A 22804-nucleotide genomic window follows, 5' to 3' on the forward strand; every position below is an offset into this window, starting at 1 on the left:
GAGCCAGTATTCATCTGACTGCTGTAACCAGCTGTCAGCTGAAACTGTGAACACAGGGAGTCAAAACCCACACAACGGAGATGCCAGAGTTAAGCTGGTTATGTTGACTTCAAAGGAAGTCAATGTGATGTAATGGCTAGAGGGCTGGACTTAGAACTGGAACAGAGACTGGGGAGCCAATCCAATTCCAAAACCTTTATTGGCATGAACAACTGGGGAGCCTATTCAGCCACAGAGAGTCATCATCTCTGACCTACCTCATAGGCCTGGAGGATAAAATGGGAAAATGCCGTGTATCCTTCTTTGAGCAGGATAAAGAATCAAAACTAGCAGAATTCAACACAAGTGGTTAAACCACAAAAATCTCCAAACACTCTTGAATTTAGAAATCTGCTTATGTGAATATGCAGAAAGGGTAAGTAATACCTTTTAGAATGTGTTAAAGATAACTGTTCCAGCTTGTAAGGTCTATTGAAATGAATGAGATGCATGCAAAGAGAGGGAATGGCTTGGATATAATCCCTGCCATGGGGGATGGGGTACAGTGTGCTTCTCTGAGCTCAGGAAATATGCCATGGAAGGATGGCAGTCCAATAGCACCTCAAAACGAATGGTAAAGCTTACTAATCAGAAAGATTTGTCATAGTTTCAATATTAATTGTCCATAAGATTGTTTGAGCTAATTATAGTTAACACAATTAAGAGTGTAACTATAGCAGATGAAAACTAAAAAAATATTATGGCACTATGGCAATTATGGCAAAAAATTATTGCAATTATGATTTTTAAGATGCAAAATAAGCTGAATACATTAATGAAACTTGAGAGTAGCAATTTCTCTACAGTCATTCAGTATAGCTTAAAAAACTTGGTTCAGTTTCTATTAAATTTGGGTAACAAACAGCCACTAAAAACTTAAAAAAATATTATTTTTAAATAATTTGTTTTATTTTGAATGCATGCAGATACATATAAAGACAATACAAAGCATGCATAAAGACAAGAATAAATTCATGCACAATGAACTTCAATAAATACAAAATAATGACAAGAATTTTTCAAAGGAGAGCTTTGTCATAAGTAACACAAGTAAGGAACGTTTGTTTAGTGTAAATTCATGTAGCCAAGTCCCTGAAAAACGTAAAACTAGTATGTTTGGTTGGCAATTCTTCTAAACTTAAAAATACTTAACATGAAAGTCCATTGATTTTACCCATGATATTACTTCTTAGGAACTGTAAGTATGTTTAGGAACATAGTCTGGTTCCTGATGTCTTTTACTGGAAAGTCTCATTTAAATCCATAGAATTTCCTTGAAACATAAAACACATTTATGATATGCCATTTACCATTGGTTGGAAAACCTATTCAAATGAGTCAATGGCATTATATCAGTTTACCTTCCAAGTTTTGCCTTAATATGTTTTTAAATTCTAGCCACTAGAGTTTTTAAATACATGCACCTAGTACTGGGGAAGGCCTATATTACGGCCTAAATAATAGACAGATTTTAGAAGAACCATAATGCAGTCCTTTCAGTAACAAGAATGCTCAACTAACAAAGGGTCCAATCCTCTCCAACTTTTCAGAGTCAAAATGCAGCCCTGAGGCAAGAGAAAAAATATTCCCTTATGTTGAAGAGGCCTCCACCACCACAGGGTGCAGTGCATGCTCCATTGGCATAGCATAGCTGCATCAGCACTGAAAAGTTGTATAGGATTGGGCCCTCAGTGTTAATCCTTATAGAATAGGCTGTGAAAACCTGGTGGAATAGAGTTTGGATAGCTTGAATGATGCATACCCCTCATGGAGCTTTAGAAAACTTGGGTAATTTTATTCTGATATTTACATATTTGCAGAATGGGGATCAATTGTTCGTTAGGATAGATGCATAGTGAGTAGTTAGAAAGCATCCAAAGCAAGTAGGAGAATCTAGATGGGCCAGATCCTATCCTTCTCAGCTCTTCTTAAAAACTGAGAAGAAGATAATTTCTAGTGCTAGACTTTTATTTTAGATAATACTAAATGTTTGCTACAGTTTCATAACAATGGAAATTGATGTTACAAAACAGGCCAGCTATGAGAGTTCCTCCACATCACAACACTCAGTGAAGATATTAAAGAGATTTGTCTATATGGGAGAATACACACTGGTGAGCTCAGATGTCATTGCACTTGGGCTAAACCCCTGTTGAGCCAACTGTTTGGTAGGGCAACAGTTTTGTCCCATTCCCAACAGCCAGGTCAATCAACATACCATTTACTGTGCTCTATAGAACAAAGTAATTAAAGCTCTATTATAGCCATTCATAAATCAAACTTGCTCCTATCTGCACAGTCTCAACTAGCTCTATGGGATAAAGCTTCCCTTCCCTCAGCCAGTTCCCTCAACCCTCAACTTCCCTTCCCTCAACCTCTTCTTCTCTATAACACTCTAGTATGCCACTGCTACAGTATGACAAAGAGAGAGAATGCTGGGAAGTGGCTATAGAGAGATAATTGCTGTTGTTACAGCTTGTATTGTAATACATTACCTGGCTCCACTGATTTGTGTTGTACAGTGCTGTCAACATATCTGGTCGCAGAATTTCATTACATCCATGTTGCAGGAACAACTTGGCACTAGATTTATATTTTTTCTGTCCATGCAAACAGCAATGAAGCACAAAAGAGACTTGTGAAGACAAAGAACAACAAGAACAGCTCTAGATCCCAGTGATGAGATGTAGGCCTTTAGGATATTTATGCCTTCTCAGGATTACACCAATGAACAGCGTACATCATTGTACAGTGACTTATGATTGAATGTAAACATGGGGAACCAAGAGCGACAGAGCATCATTGTGCTGTGAGCTGGTTTCCACACTACATATTGCAACTTCAAGCAATATACCAGTGCTTGAACATATATATGGGGTTACCTTTGTGTGTTTAGAACAAAAAGTCCATATCTAAGTTGACTTTCATAAAGTCACATTGTTGTTGATTGGTGAACAGTTTATGAGAACACATAGATTACGGATAGGCTCACTCAAAAAGCTGATGTGCTGTTTTGGGTGGCAAAGTACAGATAGTTACCATGACAAACAGAACACTTCCAATATCATAGGCAAGTCCTATGACATCATTGACCACAGGCATTTCAGATAGAGAAAGACGGACATCAAGGGTGACATGGCCACATTTTGGATGTCCTGACCAACATGGTCACAGTACCTGACTGCTTAGTTCGCCTCCCAATTTGGCCAGCAAAGTTTTAGGGTCATCCACGACCAGAGAATACTTATCTTTCTTCTTCTCATAATCAGATTTGTACAATTTCTGCTCAGATAAGCATATAAGTAGGTAGAAAAGTAAAAAAGTGGAGGCACAAAGAAACTTTGAGATAAATGCTTCAAGAAGACAAAAATCCTTCCGCTACATATTAAATAACTACCAATTTTAAAGACATAAAAATAAGATGTCAGACTTGTCCTGCCACCCTCCACTTCATAACCATTCTCACTGGCATTTATCAAAGGTACAGACTCAATGTAGATTTAGAATTTTAAAATATACATGCACAATCTATAACATAATACTTAATTAGTATACTGGACCCTAACTATTGCCTACCATTTTGAAATAGCATCATAAGTAATATTACAAGTTAGCACCCTTGAACCTATTGGGTTGTATCCTAACTTATGGAGCACAACTCCATCATTAAAATCTTTTGCAAGCAAAAACAGAGTGGCGCTTATGCAAGACCCCTTCTACCCATGGAAAAAGGTTCAAGTTCAGATAGAACCCATTGACATCAGCGGGCTGAAGATTGTGGCCTCTGTGCTGGTTTGTGGTTAACATGTTTAACTAGCTACATGACCAGTAAAAAGTTAGCTTCATTTATATGAAGAAAACAACAAAAGGGAGATACTGCAAACCTCAAAGCACAGACTTGTATCAAAGTTCACTTATTACATAAACACACACAGTCCTATAAATAACTGAAAGAGTATGTTCACAGACTTATAATATCCCTTACTGAACTGACTACTGATTAGAGAGTTCAAAAATGGTCAGGCTTATAATGTTCCTTCCCACAACAACTGCCTATACAATTGAATAAAAACTCTGGATACCCCCACAGTACATGGCAAACTGTTTTGGTTTTTTTCTTTTTTAATTCAGTATGAAGGTTTGTAGTTCCAATGGGGTAAAAGACAGAAGACATCAGTCATAAGTGAGTTATTAGAGAAACCTAAAGCACTTCTCAAGATGTGGAACTTTACTTAGAAATACTATATAACTCACTTGAATTCAGTACAATTTATTTCCATGTCAGTGCGCTGTTCCTGAATCACTGAGTCTAGGACTTTTAATTGAACTATCTTGTGATACCTCCGGTAGTTGTCGTCATCCCACTTACCTCATTCACAAGCTGAGTAGCATACTTAACACGCCTGTTAATTGGAGTGTCAGCAACATACTGGAACTTAGACTTTATCTTTTCAAATGTTTCTTTGTATTTATACTAGAGAAAAGCAACACAAAGGGAACTCCACATTATTATCAGGGTAGGCTTAAAACTTCAAAAGCAAAATTCAAAAATCAATCAACTGTAAAGATATGAAAGAAACATTGCAATTATCTCATATATAAATCCATTTGCAAGTAAAGTATTTCAATAAATGAGAGATTTACTGTGGTTACTACACTGATTTAGCCAACAAGGCTATACTACTGTCTTGTACGATATAACCTGACAATGGAACAGTCTCATAGGAACCGATTAAAGGTCCCTAATTACACTTGAAAGCATTAAAACATGTCATTGCAGAGTAGAGCTCATACTTGGAAGTAGACATAACAGAAATTTCATTATTATTTATTCACAACTATACTCATGCTACAATGGTTAATGTAGATAGCACTTCCACTGTGAGTTTTTCTTATTAGGGGCAAGAGCCACTGGAAATGTCATTTGTGCATATCCCACAGAAATGAGCAGACTTGCACTGCTTCTTCATTTCAATGGGGCAAGAGCAAACATTCCCAGACAATTGTGCCCATAATGCTCTGTGTTCATTCATTCATTCATTCATTCATTCATTCATTCATTCATTCCACCTTTATTGGCATAAACAATCCAACAAGAAAGTGTTCTATCATGCCGCTGTTCTTTTGTCTTTGTGGTTAGCTGGCCATTCAACTAAGTTCTATAGGTTTGGGTTGGCCACGGATGATGACAACCTTGGTTTGTCTGAACAAAAGCAACAGTGCCAGCACTTTGAAGAATTGCATCATGTTGTGGTTAGAATGTCAGGCTAGGAGTTTGGATCCCTACTCAACTATGAAGTTTCACTTTAGCAACTTTGGATAGGTCACTATTTTTCAATCTTGCCTTCCTCTTGGAGCTACCATGAAGGTAAAATGATTCTTATAAACTCCTTGAGGGAAGAATAGAATAAAAATAAAATAATACTTCCTAAAAGCTGTCTCAAATCTCTACCCCAATGAGAATGCAAAGTGTAACTACTCAATGACTTCCAAGAAAAATCTAATGTGAAGGGGGAACCTCTCTTTCAGCAGCCAAGAATAATAACACATACCGGACTGTACAGGGCCTTGTTCTTTTCAGCAAGGACAAGATCTGGAGTATCCCATGCATAACAACCAATGCCTCTGAGCCATGTTAGGTCCGACTTGTATTTAAACTGTAAGAACAAAAGAACAAGGATTACAAAATGTGACTATTTCAGGATGCCACAAAAAGTAGGAATTATTTCTGAGATAAAATTCACATCAAAATCACCAAAAAAGCTCAGGTACAGATTTTTTTCTTTTTAATTTAGGTCATGATCTCAGACACACTTTTCTGAAGGTAAAAGCCATTGTTATAAACAGAATAGAGTAAGCATTAAAGATCTCTATGCAACAGCCAAATGTTAAGATTGATCAACACTCACATCACTAACTGCATCAGTAACTGCACGGTGGTGGAAGTGGTCTGGTCGGTCTGGGATAGATCTCCAAATTCCTAATTGGCTCATGTACTTTTCTTTATATTTCACCTAAAAAGATTTTTTTTAAAGATGAAAAAGGATATGAAAGATACAATACACCAAGTACTCAATATTAAGGCACTTCATCAGTTAATACAATTTTAAGGAGGATACTGGGGCCCATCTGTAAGAGCAGGGCTAGGTGTACAGAAGGATTGAAGGTCAGTGCAGGGGACAGGGGATGAATAAAACACAGGGGAAACAGCCAGGGTATTAAACCATGGCAGATTCCCAGATGAATAGGAAGACCAGGACTAGAACAGAAATGCTATAAAAAGAGCAACAGGGTATTGCGAGTGAGCAGAGTGACCAAGAGCGAGCTGAGAAGTTGATGGGGATATGTTGATTAGGGATATAGGTCCACCTGTTTTCTAAGACCATCTCCTCTTTCATCCACTAATCCCATCCAACACAAATATCATCTTGGGGAATACTACAGATATATCTACAATATGCATTCTTTATTTATACTTAATACTCTTTCACACACACACACACACACACACACACACTTTTATAAATAATATTAAGTTATTGCATTTTTAGAGTATGAAGCTATCACGCAGTCAAGAATTAGAAAAGTCATATACATACCTTGCTGATGTCATCAGTAACCTTGCGATGATACACAATATCCAAGGCATCTTTCACCGTGTGGTATTTGCCCTTTGCTTGCTCAAACGTTTCTTTGTAGCGTAGCTGAAAAAGGAGGTAAGAAAATGTCAATTACAACTATTAGTAACTTAAGATTTTTTCATATGCTTTGATACTGGTATATCCCACACAAAACTGGAGAAATAGGACAGGGCAATATGTAAATAAATAAACAATTTTATCTGAAAGGATTCCCACTGTAAGGTTTAACTTTCAAGTTATAGAAGGTTTAACTTTAAGGGTAAGGTTTAACTTTCAAGTTATATTCATGAAAGATAATCACAATCTTCATTGCCTCAACTTGTCTAAGGTCCCAATCCTATCCCCCACCAGCAGTGCTGATACAGCTATGCTGAAAAGGTGTGCGCTGCATCCAGTGGTGGGGGGGAGACACACACCCGAGTGCGAATGGGAGGTAAATAAAAAAATTTTAATTACTTCTACATAAGCCCTGGGGCTGCCTATGGATTTCATCAAACATATACAACCTCATTGTTGGTATATGTCTAAGGAGATGAAAGGCACAGGGAGATCTGAAATGGAGGGAATAAGATCCGGCATACACCATTGCCACTGGATCCACACCCTCCTGCCTCTGGTTCCTCCCCCGTTTCCCCCGCCCAGTTACACCCCTATTCATCCCATTCATTCCCCCCCATCCACCCCCACCTCACCACTGACTTACTGGGTTAACTGGGTTCATTGTGAGCAGCGTTCACAGAATGGCCACCAAGAATGGCATGCTCTTCTACTGTTGTAAAGCCTGAAAGCCCAATCCTGGATAGAATTGAGCTATTATTCCCTCCGTTTCCCCTATTCTGATCCAGACTTTGTGACTATCTCCATCTCTGTCTTGTGATACTATCTCTGTGATACTTACATCACTAGCATTCAGGTAGGCCTTCTTAGCTCTGATCAGGATTGGTGTGTCAGGGACTGTTACATACTTGTGCTTCATCTTCTCATACTGGGTTTTGTATTTTTTCTAAATAAAGTAACAGAAGGGAAAGGAGAGAATATCTTATCATCAAGACACTCACTTGCAGCATTGTCCTTACATAACCTAGCACTTAAAATGCACTGTAAAAAGATATGTAAATATAATGCCAGAACTACATTAACTTTCAGACATCACTTCTGTGTTTTGTTTGTTGTTCTATATACACTACACCAGTGGTTCTCAAACTTTTAGCACCAGGACCCACTTGTCAGGAATGAAAATAGTCAGGACCCACTGGAAGTGATGTCATGACCAGAAGTGACATCATCAAGCAGGAAAATTTTAACTATCCTACACTGCAATCCTACCCACACTTACCCTGGAATATGTCCCATTTACTATTGTTAAAAGAATATACATATTAGCCTGTTAAAAGTACAGATCTGTAACATTTCCCCAAATGCAGTCACATACCATGGAAGCATCAAGTATAACATATTAAAAATATTGAAATGAATGGAGACTCACCTGAAATTGGCTTGCAACCCAACTAGTAGGTCCTGACCCACAGTTTGAGAAACCCTGCACTACATTATTAAAGTCAACTAGAAGCCTGCAGTCAAAGTTTGGCTGATAAATTCCAGTGGTCACAATCCTCCCTGAAGCTTTTGATCAGCAGACTAGGGGAGAATATCCTCTGCTCCTCCCTCACTCCTGTCTTTGTGTTCCACCTCTCTCTCTCTCTCTCTCTCTCTCTCTCTCTCTCTCTCTCTCTCTCTCTCTCACCATCCCCACTCTCCCCTGCATGCACTCATTCCACCTATGAGGGCAACTAGGTAAAAGATGCTAATTCCATAACCATGTCATCACTAGAATTATTTTCACACATGATTCCAAAGCATTTCTGTTCTGTAATGTAAATATAAAACTTACAGTTCCTAGAATGTACTGCCAATTTTTAAATGATTCTTTTCCATTTTAATTCTTCTCCATTTCCATTCCATGAGGTACATAAGCCTCATCCACACAGGGAATACACAGACAGATAAATGCTCCAAGGTTGCTTTTACTGTCCCAAGTGTAAGATGGCCCAAGTATTAGTCTATGTGGGTCTGTCTTCATATATGCAATTTCACTCCAAACAGTGCTCCAAGTGACTCATATGGAAGGTGGTTGGTCTTACCTCACTGACCAAGTCCTTCATTTTCCTAGCAAGTGTCAAGGCAGGTGTCTTGTTCCCAAGATGATGATGAGGTCTTTCTTTGGTGGCAAGTTCTACATACAAGTACTGTAGACAAGGAAAAGTAATCAAATGTTAAATATGTTTCATACTCAGTCCCGTAAGTCTTTGTGACCAATCATCTGTCACAATGTAATACAAAACATGTAAAAATATACATTGCATTTAAAAATGAGAGGTTTGCTTAAGGAAGTGAGAACAGAACTTAGATGTTCTGACTAATACCCCTGAAGCCTGCCACATTTTTATCCACAATATCCTGGGCCACAAAATCAGCAAACTAGTTTTAAGGTTATAAATTTATCTGTATCATTAACAAATATGTTAATAGCTACAGCCAGCCTACTATTCCAGTCAAAAAAGGACACAATTATGCCTTTCTAGGAGCTCTAGAGCAAAGCAAATATGCCATACCTACAAAAGACATCACATCTTCGCTACTGTGGCTAAGGTTACAATTTAGGATTGTGCTGGAGGCTACGTATGTGTCACTGAAATACAGTAATCAAATAAAATTTGCCTGCTTACTCCAGCCCATACCCTCTTCCTCCACCTCTGTTGTCTCCATTATGTCAATATATAGATTATAATCCCTTTCAGGCAGAGACCTTCTCACACTATTTAAGGTGCATGGATGGCACAATATCATCATCATCATTAGAAGGAGTGGTGCATTGCTGCAGGGGACTTTCATGCACATTCCTGAACTTTATTTCTGTTTATCAAGGGTTCTTACCTTACTCTGCAGTTTTTGCCCTGTTTTGGCCCGTTTGAAATCTGGGGTATCAAGGATTGATGTATATTTAGTCTTTTGCTTTTTGCCTTCAGCTCTGTACACAATCTGGAAGAAGACATGACAAGAATGCAATTATGTTTTATGTAATAAACTTTATAGGAAAATTACAATTCATGCATCAGGAAAAATATACAATCTAATCCTAACTAAATTCAACCCTGCCGATGCAGCTGCACCAATGGAGCACACACTACATCGGGGTGCGGGGGGGGGGGGAGAGACAGTCCTGAAGGTCTCCTCTGGAACAAGTTTCTGATGCTCCAGTAGGTCTCCTCAGATCTGCACCAGTCACTATGCTGGCACAGAACTAAGAAAACTAAGGGAGAGATAACAAAGGAAGAAATGGGGACAGGATTTTGGCACATGCTAGTGCCACCGGGATCCACCCCTTCCCACTCAGAAAACTCCCCCATTCCTTCCACCCACCACCCTGTTCCTCCCACTACCCACCCCGCCACCAACTCACCAGCATTGGTGGCGAAAAGCCACCAACATGCAGGCTGGCACTTCCACTGGCAGAACTTACATTAATGAAATGGGCCATTAGGATGGGCCCAAAATTGATGAACCAATTGCCAATGAACAGAATAAAATCTAATGTGGTTGAATAGAGGGTCTGTCCTTATCAGACATCAAATCAATACCTATCTAATGTATTGATAGGTATCAATAGGTATCAAGTCAATCCTTGACTTGAGAATGGCTCCCTCTCTTGAGAGTTTTCGGCGAGGCCTGAAAACACTGTTGTTTAAACAAGCCTTCTGATTTCTGGCCTTCTTAACTTTTTTATACATCTTTTAGTTTTACAGGCTTAATTCCTTGGTGATCTGCTCTTTTACTCTTTTAATCTGACTACTGTTTTTATGGCCTCTGTAGTGTGTTTTTAAATGTTTTTATCTGCTTGTATTAATGTTTTTAAAATTTGTTTTTTTTAATATGTTGTTAGCCGCCCTGGGTCCCGTTAGGGAGAAGGGCGGGATAAAAATAAAGTTTTATTATCATCATCATCATCATCATCATCATCATCAGGACATTGGTTTATTACATCCCATTGATGGACAGTTGTTTAAGTTCAATATTTCTACATTGGCTATGGAACATAACAGAAATGCAAAATGTGATAGATAGTAACATAACCTGATAAGAATACTTGGAATTGAACAGTTGGTTTGTGATGGTTGCTTGAAAGTTCTACCCAACTTTACATAAAGTACATGACTATGTGAATAGGTGCAAATTTGCAACCAAGCTGTCACTCTCAATAGGTGGTGTAGCTGGGCAGAGTGAATCCATTTCAGTCAATTAGATAGAAAACACAGCATGAATCTTAATAGCACCTGCCTTCTTGATTTGTTTGCCCCCACTCTGAATCAGGTTTATACAACCTACATAGCTGTCAGACCATGCTCAGGTGACCTATGGGCCACTTAAATTCCTCTTTGCTTAAAAAGCTTTTACAGTAGACAGATTAAAATCACCACTCACATCACTCAAATGGGTCTTTAGCTCCTGGACTGTCCTGTACACAGGTGTGTCCAAAACCACATGATACTTATCTTGCATCTTCTTAGCAGAATCGGTATATACATAGTGAGACTGAAAAAGAAAGTATTTGTGTTTTTAAAAAATGACATTTTCCAACAATACTACAACAGACAAGTGAATTCCAGTGAAAGCTATTGTTATAACCTTTGCTAACTATAACTCTATATGAATGGTTGAAATTTACCATTTCACAGTTCAGCTTGAAATGTCATCAAATTGCTTTGTCAATTGACTACTACAGCAGTCCTTTGGCTGTAATCGTATTAGAGTACAGAAGATATTGAAAGATTCTATAGGGCGTTTATTCACTAAATACACGGCAACACTATACTGAAGCCAGCTAGATCCATGTGACTATAGAGTTATAAAGAGGAATGTGAGGAAGGGGAATATGTATAATTGAAATAGTAGTATCTAGCACACTTGTTCCCAACCCATGGTCCACAGGTGGTCCATGAGGCTCTGAGAAGCGGTCAGTGAATCCCTAGGAAATAAAAGATCACCTTGTATGACTTCCAGCAACTCACTGAGTGAGAGCTTATGGCTGTGGGCGGTCCATTCTATTCTCCAGGGATCCATGGGGGCCACTTCAGCATGGGCCACCAGAGAGGGCAGAGAACAGACTTCTTGCAGCCACAGTCAGCAACAAAAGCATTAACCCACAAATCTTCTCTATAAATAAATCTAACACATCTCTAATACTTCTGTTTCTACAAACTTAGTTGTATTTTTTGTGTGCAGGGAGGTGGGAAGGTTACATGTGGTTGACAACAATTCCAAATTTTACCTCAGTGGTCTGAGGTGAACATATCCTAAAGTTTGGAAACCACTAATCTAGCAGAAGAGTTTGAAACCAATATTCCTGGTTTGGCTCCACAGTTGTTATGGCACATGCACTGAAGCATGGAGGGCAAGTTTGTCAATTGCTACTAGTCAGGCTGGCTACATGCTTCCTTCAGGTTCCAGAGGTAGTATGCTTCAGAATGCCAGCTGTAGAATAGCCAGATGATAGAGGGGCATGCCTTCAGCTTATTTGTGGGTTTCCCAGGGACATCTGCTTGGCCAAAGTGAAAAATAGTATGCTGGAATAGGAAGGCCTCTGGCCTGATTCACCAGGGTTCTTCTTGTGTTGATTTATCCTAACAGCAATCAGAACAGACGCCGCATGGATTGCAGGTTTCCAGTGCCACAAGGCCTATCGCTTGCAAAAGAAATGTATGTATAACTTATTGAGACTCTTTTAAGTGGGCTAATGAAGTGCAATAGCGAAGTGCAATTTGGATGCTGGGTGCTGGATCTACTCTGCTCAATCCAGAAGGCCTCTGGATAGCCTTATCACCTTGTTTTAACCTATCTTCCAGTTTTGAGATAAATATATAAGAATCCTAAAGGACTGAAAGTGCTGCAGACATTATTCTGTAATTTTTCACAATAATGGTGGAAAAGATCGCTGCTGAACAGCATTATTTTCCCACTGATACCTGCATGAAAACAAACAAGAAGTTAAGAAATTCTTCAAAAGAGATAGTAATGGACAAAGAAACATACCCAGAGTTTGCGCAAATGCTTAGCACGGACCATATCAGGGGTATCATAAAGGAAGCACCCCAAACCTCTTAGCCACTGCAGATCTGCTTTGTATTTAACCTGTGGAAATATTTTAATAGTAGGCATTTTTATTACTGTTCATGTAATATCTTATGATCATATAATTTAGAATTCTGAAACTGTTAAAGAATATTACTGCCTGAAATTCCTCCTGGAATTTTCAAAACAAGGATAATGAAGAGGAGGAAATAGATATAGTGGTAGCTGAATGGCCTTGGGGCAAGTAGGGGTTTTTCTAATCCACTTGCTACTAATTCCTGAAAGCACTACCCAGTACCTACTCTGGATGTTAAGACTCTTGGAAGAAACTGCTTACTTTTGTTTTTAGAAAGCTGGAAATCACAAGACAACCATATCTCCATTTTATGATCAAATTCTAGAAATCCCTTCTCCAGCTGCATAAATTTTTATACCACCATGAAGAGTCAAATGGAAGAATAAGTTCTGGCATATATATTGAAAGTGGGGAGCTCAACTAGGAACACAAATTCATAGCCCAATCCACTGTAACTCCTTGCATAGCGATGCAAGAGGACCAACGTGGCATCCACTGTATCCCACAGGGGAATCTTATTTCCATAGGGGAACATTTATTCCCTTGCCTGGAGAAGGCTCAAGCTGGCCCAACAGGTCCACTTGGACCTGTGCAACAACAACGACAATATTGCTGGTGTAAGTCCATGTGGACCCGTGAAAGTAGATTGGGCCTGGAAGGAGACAAGGATTGGGTGGACAGCGCCATCGCCAAATCCATCCCCTTCCTGGACCTGATCCACCCTCTGTCCCTATCACCTCCCCAGTCTGCCCACTCTCTGTTCCGCTCCACTCCTCCCCATCTTCCTCCAACCCCTTCATGGCCTTACCTGAGGCAGAGGACATCTGTGGTCCATTGCCGCACACGCCTGGCCACTTGCTCTTTTACCAGGCCAGGCCATACTCTCTGGCACTGTTGTGTTTGCAACAGCATGGAAACACAATATGCCAGTGGAACGTGCATTCCACTGGCATAATGTGCTGTCTGGATTGGACCCCCAATCAAGAAAATCCAAGGTACTTTTTAAAAACAGCTTACATCACTTGTAATCTCTCCAACATAGCGGTTGTGCACTGTTTCAGGAGTATACGGCAAGGAAATCATGTGTCCTTGCATCTTGAAAAAGTCAGTCTTGTAGATCAGCTGAGAAAAAAAAAAACAAGGAAATTAGGGTTTTTCCATATCAAATATTTCAGAAACATCATATTTTATTGAATAGAAGAGACGTACATCACTGATGGATTCCTGGTTAGTTTTCACTTGACGGATTTCTGGCGTATCAGGTGTGGTGTGAATTTTGTCCTTGTTTTTATGATATGTCTCCCGATATAGTCTCTGTAACAAAAGAAGAAGTGTTCCACATATAGTGTTCCAACAAGACAAAGACAACCTGATCTAGAACTGTATCCACAGCCTGCACTGAAAAGATCTCTACTCATGTCAATGGACAGAGCCACTCTATGGATGTTAACAAATGTTCACGTGACTTAACACTTTCCAGCGAAATGAATGTTTCAAGGAAGGGAATTTTGTGTGCAATTTTGTAAGGAACTCCTGTGCCTGGGACAGACAGTTGCATTGCAGCTGACACTATAACAGGAGGAAATTCACTAGAGGATGGACTGTAGCTCAGGGGTAGATCATCTTATCTGCATGCAGAAGGTTTCGACATTCAATCCTCGACACTTTCAGGTAGGGCTGGGAGGCAGCTTCCGATTTTAACCCTCTGTGAATTCTTTGTCATCATTTTGACAGAAAAGGGCAGAGAAAAATCCATTTACTTTTTCTAGTACTAGCATTTAATTAACAGCCAGTTCTATGCACAGCTCTATAGACCTGACTAACAACCATATATAATTGGAGAAGGATGTTATGGTAATTGCTTAAAATATGCCTACAGACTTTGAAATCATTGCATTTTCCAATAGGGAAATTCGTTTATTAAGAGATTTTATGGAATACGAAGTCATGCATGTTCTACAAAATCATATCATCACATCATGTGTTGTGTAAGATTCTAGCAATGATTTTAGGTAATTTTACACAATCAAACGATATATAAATGCCAGTTTTCATCAATACTATTTGCACTACCTCATTAAGAATTTTGTTGACTTTCCTTGTATTTACAAAGGGAACGGCTTTGGGTCCAAAGTTGTAACCTTTACCCTTGATGTGTTCGTAGACTTCTTTATATTTCAGCTGAAAAAGAACCAAACATATTTCAGACAGATGTGTCTTTGAGCAACAATTGCATTTTGTAACAAATGAAAGTAAAACTGAAAGGATCTGTGGGTTCTATCTAAGGTTCCTTTTATATGGAGGAAGCTCCTTCCATTGGAGAACAGGAACCTTTGGGTATAAATAACCCTAAGGTCCCAATCCTATGCCCCACCAGTCCATAGCACCACTGCTGGAGCACATGTTGCTATGGTGGAGGCAACCAGATGGTCTAGAAATAAAAATCTTTTTTACTTACTTTCCGATAGGCTACTGACTTCCAATACGTGTTCTCAGACCTATTCCAACTCTTTAGCTGGTATAAATCTAAGGAGAGTCAAGGGGTGGGGCTGGGCTGGGCTGGGAAGGGTTTAAGATGTCAGCATGCACTAGTGCTGCCACGATCCTGCCCCTGAACCACACCAGTGCAGACCATTCCCCATCCTTCAACTGCCCAAGGTCCTTCATGAAACCACCCCCACTGCTGACCTATCTGCTCTGGTTGTTTGAGTTGGCACACCCAGTTTACAGAATGACAGAATGCCTTACGTGATATCATTCTAAGCTTTACAGTGACAGATCATGAGAACATGGCTGCTCACTCATGAGTAAACATGCATGTGTGGCTCAGTTTCACTTTCCATTTTCCTTGTTAGCTTGTAGTTTTCCTTTTTCCTTGACAGCTTGGAGGGGGGGGGGAACTCCCTTCTTGAGGGTTTTGGGGGGCCTGCATACATCGAATTGGGACTATTCTGGTGACATTATGTTCTCCTCAACTTGCCCTTCAAAGTGGACTGAAACACAATTGCCTGCTCACAAGTGAACGTGCATGTGCTGTTCCATTTCAGTTTTCATAGGGCTCAATATATTTTCCTTGTCCATGTCGCAATCCACCAAAAACCGGGTCACGACTTACTGGTGGGTCCTGACACACAGTTTAGGAACCACTGTCCTATAATGTTTTCAGTGACTGTAATGTATATTTGAACCACTTATTTACTGTAATTGATCATATATCCATGTATATAACTGTTTATTTTGGAATGGCGACATACAAGCTAAAAAACCAATCCATCCACTACTCACATCACTTCCAATGTGCTGAGCATGTTTTGCGTGTTTGAAACCAGGAGTGTCTGGTGGGAGTTTGTATCCAGTGGGAAGTGCATGCAAGCCAGCTTTTCGGTAGAGACCCTGACAAAAAGAAAAGGATTATGACTATGTTTAAACATTGATTTTGCAACAAACACAGTGCTGCTTTAACACTCTGAAGTTGATATACTTCCTAAAGATCAGGAGTATGCATACACATATGTGCCTGGACAACATTTCCTAAGAGATGGGAGATATGGCTTTGAAAAAATTCAGACCTTGTGATCTTGTGGCCAGATCTTGTGGCCAGAGCCTATAATTTCCACTGTCACAGTCTACACAGTTCATCAAAAGGAACCCTATGAGGTCCATTCAGTTTCTGTGACTGCTCCACCCAGTGCCTATCACCCACTTTCTTTAGCTGCTCCTGATGGTCACCAGTACCCCAGTTAGATATTGCTCGCTCATAATATCACGCGTGCTCTTGGCAGGAATATATTACCGTCAGAAGAACTGGCAGCCAATGGGAGCAGAAGGTTCATTGGACAGGTGATGGCTATTGTAACAAGTCAAGGTATGAGCCTGACTCAATTAAACTAAGTAATGCTTCCATAGAGAAATTATTCCATTGACAGCTCTTCCACTGAAATAAGTGGGACTTACTCCCTGGTAAGGATTGCAACCTGAGTTTTGTAACCTGGAAATTGATCCCTAAAAAAGATAGCATGTAAAGATTATAGGCAGATTCTAACCACTCTTTTTCATTGTTCATTAATACCCTTCTTACTACCAATCTCACAGAATCCTCCCAGCCATCCTAGTTCTACTATTCTCATTCAGACACCCAACACTGGTACTTACTTCACACTGTATCTTGTAGGCATTATTTGCCCGCTCCAGATCCACTGTCTTCTCTACCGGAGTGTATTTCCCTTTAATATTGTGCACATAGTCATGACGGTAAACAGCCTAAGGAATTTAAAAAGCAGAGTAAGTTAAGCAGATGCTGCATGGCAGAAAATGCTTCCTTGTCTTCTTGTGCATTAAACAGCTTTGGATACACATTAGGTTTAAGTTCTGAAAGAAAGAACTGGCAGACTGAAGGACTAGCATTTCTTTGAAGGAAAAAACTGTAAATGTATTCACAAAGAAAATACTGAAATCCTGGGGAAACCTTCCAACCTGTTTTGTCTAATTCCAGTGAAGAGTTACAGTGAAACTGGAAAAAGTTAGAGGGAGGGGCTGAAAAGTGCAATGCCAATTTTAGAACCATTAAGGTCTAAAGGCGCAATCCTTGCCCACTTTCCAGCACTGAGATAAGGGCAACGCAGCTCCAAGGTAAGAGAACAAACATTCCCTTACTTAGAAGAGGCCTCTGTGAGTGCCACCGAACTGCAGGATGCAGCACACATCCAATTGGCACTGCTATGCCAGTGTTGGAAAGTTGGTTAGGATTTGAGCCTGAGTTACACAACTATTCCTGGTGCATTGATAATGGCAGTATGTGTCCAATGATATCACAAACTGAGGACATCAAGTGACTGTTGATCACACATGCATATCTCTGGCTTTCTAGAAGCTATGAGAGGGGAGTATTTCAAACTTTTGCAGAAAGAAAGACACATAGAGCTAATTTCTGACTGCATGCATGACAAGCAGTCACAATATGGCCACCTCAGCTTGTGGTATAAGAAGACATACACAGGTTATCACAACAGAGGTAATATGTATCTTGTTTCTTACCTGAACTCCTACCAACCTGAACCAGGTGGAAAACAGTGGCTGCAAGGAGAGGGCAAAACCAGACGCAAGCTGGTGACTCGGGAGATAGAACCTATTACTTACAGCATCCCTAGAGGTATGCACTGGGATAACTTGGCCAGAACTCTTTGTCACTTACAATTTTAAGCACATTGTGTCCACATGTGTCATGCTTAAGCATAAAGTCCCATTTTATAGAACCATTAAGGCTTCCATAATGATCCAATATACAGGACCACTAAGGCTCCAACGACTTGCGTGTGGTTCAGGCAAGGAGGTGAGCATAGGAATGCAGCCTTGTTGTTCTAATCAAACAACTGGAAGTCAGAAAACCCTGGCAGCAATTCACCCAGAAATTTACGATACATCTCAATATACTTTCCACCTGCCCCTGGAATATACAGCATGCTAACCTGCTGATGCCAGGTATGAGGTATTACTTTGCCAGTGGGTCTAGCAGTAGTGAGGGTGTTAGAGGACTGTTGCAAGTGAAGATGGCTGTATTTCAGAAATAATGAGGAAGCTGAGAAAAAGAGTCATGCAGACACTTACTTCACTCAGGTTCATGCCACTTAGGACATTCTGAACATAAAGAGGTGTGTCCATGACAACACTGTACTTGCTCTTCATTTTCTCTGCCGCTGCCTTGTACTTAAGCTATAAGAAAGGAGAGAAGAATTTGTAATCTTTTCCTGTCTTATCCCGATATAATATTTTCTCAAATGTCCCATCCATATAGCAGCTTTTCTTCACATAAACATTGACCCCCCACAAAACTGCAGATATGCCCACCAGTCACCTTGAAATAGTAACCTCCACTACTTCCACCCCCAAATTATACAGAATAAGAGAACAAGAACAAAACAAAGAAGTTGTACAGAACAAGAACAAGAGACTGAAGAATTTGAAGACAGGGGAAATGATACATATTTTTAAAAGACCAACAGCCCAATCCTATCCCCCCCACCCACTGATGCAGCTGTGCCACCAAAGTGCACAATTCAACCTGCTGGTGAAGAAGTTCTGGAGGTCACCTCAGATAAGGGAACATTATTCCCTTGCCTTGATGGGTCTATTCTGACCCATGCAGTGATCCACCAGGAAGGTAGCTGCCACCAACTCTGCCTCCTTCCTGGCCTTGACACATTCCCTTCTCTGACCTGGTCTCCACCCCTCCTCTCCCCATTCTGCCCACTCCCCTCCCCCCATGTGCTGACTTACCAGTACTGGGGCTTTTCAAGAGGCCACTGGCACACAGCCAGGACCGTTTGCAGTAAAAGACTGGCTGAATGGAACGATGGACCCATTTGTAACACCGTAAAGCAAGCTGTGCTGTTGGAACAGCTGCCTGGCCACAAATGGGTATCCTTGGACCTAACACCAGCTATTTAGCTGCCATAAATCCAAGGGGCTTCTGGGGCGTGTCAGACCAGGAAAAGGGGATAGGATTATGTTCTGCACCACTGTTGCCAAGATCCTCCCCTTTCCACCATTTTCACCCCCTGATTGAGCCCACTTCCTGTCCCAATCCTCCCCTGAACCACCCCCACTGCCACATTACCTGCTCCATCACAGTGAGCGAGTCAGTGGCATGTATGTAGGGCCTCTGGCTGTTTGCACCAATGGCTCTGAAGCGCAGTGCAACAGTTCAGCTTATTCAGCTCCAGATCAGGCCGTATGGCAGGGGATCACAAGATCTGCTGCCATAGGTTCTAAAAAGGACTGAGCTGTTGGTTATACTGAAATTGTTGATACTGTTTTATATTGTTCTATTGACATACTTATTGGTATTTATATGTATGTTGTGATTGTCCATGAATCCCCATAATGCAGTTGTGGACACAAAGTTATATATGCAATTACACATTGACAAGCTTCACATAGCTTGCAAATATTTTTGTCTGGCACAGAGGCAAGCTATTGTTATCAGGCCACACTTACATCATCACGAAGGTCATAGGCATGTTTAGCATGAAGAATTTCTGGAGTGTCCCAAACAAAGCAACCAATGCCTCTGAGCCAGTTGAGGTCATCTTTGTAGACAAACTATTTGGAAGGAAAAAACAAGAGAAACAATAAGAATTTCATAGTATTAAGATAGTTACATTATGATGCATTGTCCTTAAAATCTCTGAGCAATCAGCTAGGGACATAGAAGTTCACACAGAAGGATTTTAGAAGAAGACAGCATCACATTTGCAGACTTACATCGCTAATTTGGTCAGTGACTTTTCGAACAAGAGCATTGTTATGAGGATCTGCGATGTTGGCCCACTCGTGGAGACGAATGCGATAATCAATTTCACTGACTTTCTTCTGAGTGCTCTTAGCAGACACAATGCCCACCATGTCTGGTACTATATGGATTTTGGCCTTGTTCTTCTCATAGGTTTCTCTGTACAAACGCTATGAAGTCAAAATAAGGACATTAGTCACAATTCTGAAAGATCTGACATTTGAAGTACTGCCATCCATAGCTTATTTTCTAAGGCAGGAGGTACCAGTACTATGATTAAAATTCACATAAAAATATTATTAGTTTACCTGAGTTATTTTAGAATGTCACACAATCCCTCCCTAAATGGTACCCAAGGAGGATTACAAAGCAAAAATCACAAAAATAAAAATACAGGATTCATAAGAACACAGTTCTAGTCATCTACTGACATTAGAGAATCTGCAGTACCGAGACCTAATAGAAAAGTCTATCTTCATTGATCCTTCCTAGCAAAAAACAGGTGAATTTCATTCTTATAGCATTAGCCCCAAACCAGCACCAATGGTGCTCTCCCACATCTAGAAGACAACTAAGGACGTAATCCTATCCTGTGCTGGAACAGGCAAGCCAAGAGGCTTGCGCTGTATCCAGCACAGGATAGGGGCTCAAAGTGGCTCAGCCAGAGGTAAGGGGGAACTTTTCCCCTTACCTCTGGGTAAGGCACCCTGGCCCCTATGGGAATTGCACCACCTCTTGAGGTGGCTCAAGTTTGAGGAGAGCAGAGCGGCTTGAAGTTGCTCTGAGTTCCCCAGAAACGGGGATTAGGATCTGGCATAACTGCCGGGTGCCAGCCCCACCTCCTGTTCTCCACCCGCCCATGACCCACCCTCTCCCCACCCTGGAATGCCTCCCTCCCGCCTCCTCCCCACCCATCCCAGAGTCTTGTGTTGGCCAAGCTCAGCTGACGAAAGACTCTGTGCCTCCATCGGCATAGAGGCTTGTCTCAGTTTGTCATCTCAGAGATAACAAGCTGCACCTACTTAAATTCCCTCCTCTGAACAGTTGGTAAAGGTGCAGGAACACTACAGCTGAAACGCTGGCCACCACTGGTATAAATAAATCCAAGAAAAGGTCAGGTGTGCAACCACTTTCTACTCATTATCACATTACCACTACTGTACCCATTAAGAGACATTTGTTTAGCACAAAATGGGACTTCACCTATTAGAAAATCAAAATAACCTTACATCAAGATTCAGCTTGCCAACTCTTAGGCATCTTGCAGTGTTGGGATCATCTTGAACACCTCTTGGTAGAGTGTAAAGTGCTTTAAACTTATCATATTCTTCCCGATATTTTACCTATGCAGAAAAGAAAATGGAAATTGAACTACTTAAGGTAGTTCATTATGTATACATCAAATTCAGGCCTGCATTGTTTAGATGCACTTACAATACTGGCATTATGCTTCAGTTCTTTGGCACGAACCAATGGCACCGCATCAGGAGGCAATGTGAAACCGGTAGCTTTCACTTTACCCCAGGCTTCCTTGTAAAGGTTCTGAAGAAGGAAAAATCAAAATACATCTTTACATACGCTGAAAAAGCCACCTCTGTATAGGTTTATATAGGTTTCAAGGGCTCTATACTGCTTTAGGGTCAGCTACAACATACGCCCCAAAGTACACTCAAAAGGCAAAAACAACCGAATATCCAGTCACCTTTTCATCTTTCATTAACTAGATCTAGAGCCACACATATTCGTATGTAAGTTATCATTTAATTGCTTTATTTAATTGGCTGTATAATTTTCAACATTGAACACACTCTGGACAAGTAAACAACAGCTTAAAATCCAATTGATGGTTCAATCCTGTGCTGGTGCAGCCTGGTCACATGGCCTGAGATGTATCCAAGACCAGTTAAGAGGAGGCTGGAGTTCTACTCAGGGCAAGGGGAGAAAGCTGCAGCATGCCCAGCCTGCCCAATGGAGGTTCTTGGACCTGCACCAGCTATTTCGCTAGCTCAAATTTGGGAAGCCCCAAGTAAAGCTGGCAGGAGCCTCCTCTGCTGATCCCACCCCCTCCCAGACCTGCCTCACCCCTCCATTCTGCTCTCCCCCTCCAAGAAATGCCCCTCCCCATCTCTGTTTCACCCTCCCCCTGCACAGCTCAGTGCTTTTTCTAATTCGGCTGACAGACATCCCAATGGATACAGCACTGGTGGGTCAGCACAGGCCTTTCCACCAGCACTGCCTACACAAGAGTAGTAGGCACTAGGTTGGCACAGTGCATTGCACTGGCAGAACTGCAGGTTAGGCTTGAACTCCGAGAGGACTAAAACATGAAGAACATTCAGTTTCTTCTTTTTTGTGATGAACTTTTTCTGGGAAGTTAGACATCCTAGTAACTTGCCCCGACTATTGCCAAGAAGAGATGCGATCTTAGATGTAAAAGCATCCCCCCCCCAGCTCAGGAGAAGGGCAGAAGTTCTATAGTTGTGGGCACAGCTGTAAGACACTTCTATCTGCCCTAAATGCCTTGGCTTGCTAACAGATTGTTATCTCAAGAGGCATTCTGAGATGATGGGACATAAGCCAGAAAGAAGACTTTGAGGTGGAAATCAAAACACACTTATTAGTGAATAAGTTCCA

The 22804-nt window shown here is 40.8% G+C and overlaps 1 protein-coding gene across 1 annotated transcript in view; it reads right to left on the reverse strand.

The window, feature by feature from the left end:
- NEB (nebulin) overlaps positions 1-22804 on the reverse strand; it is a 205240-nt gene that overhangs the window by 51176 nt on the left and 131260 nt on the right. Inside the window, exons 109-129 of the mRNA XM_066621543.1 lie at positions 21605-21712; positions 21400-21513; positions 20143-20340; positions 19876-19980; positions 18487-18591; positions 17035-17142; positions 16168-16275; positions 14956-15063; positions 14092-14196; positions 13900-14004; positions 12768-12866; positions 11160-11270; positions 9615-9719; positions 8822-8926; positions 7579-7683; positions 6639-6743; positions 5949-6053; positions 5592-5696; positions 4409-4513; positions 3217-3321; positions 2535-2639 (exon numbers count right to left, since the gene is read on the reverse strand). Of these exons, the coding sequence (XP_066477640.1) occupies positions 2535-2639; positions 3217-3321; positions 4409-4513; positions 5592-5696; positions 5949-6053; positions 6639-6743; positions 7579-7683; positions 8822-8926; positions 9615-9719; positions 11160-11270; positions 12768-12866; positions 13900-14004; positions 14092-14196; positions 14956-15063; positions 16168-16275; positions 17035-17142; positions 18487-18591; positions 19876-19980; positions 20143-20340; positions 21400-21513; positions 21605-21712 (2319 nt within the window). The remainder of the gene's footprint in view (positions 1-2534; positions 2640-3216; positions 3322-4408; positions 4514-5591; positions 5697-5948; positions 6054-6638; positions 6744-7578; positions 7684-8821; positions 8927-9614; positions 9720-11159; positions 11271-12767; positions 12867-13899; positions 14005-14091; positions 14197-14955; positions 15064-16167; positions 16276-17034; positions 17143-18486; positions 18592-19875; positions 19981-20142; positions 20341-21399; positions 21514-21604; positions 21713-22804) is intronic.

Source organism: Tiliqua scincoides, chromosome 1 (genome assembly GCF_035046505.1).
Source record: "Tiliqua scincoides isolate rTilSci1 chromosome 1, rTilSci1.hap2, whole genome shotgun sequence".
Classification (NCBI taxonomy): Eukaryota; Metazoa; Chordata; class Lepidosauria; order Squamata; family Scincidae; genus Tiliqua; species Tiliqua scincoides.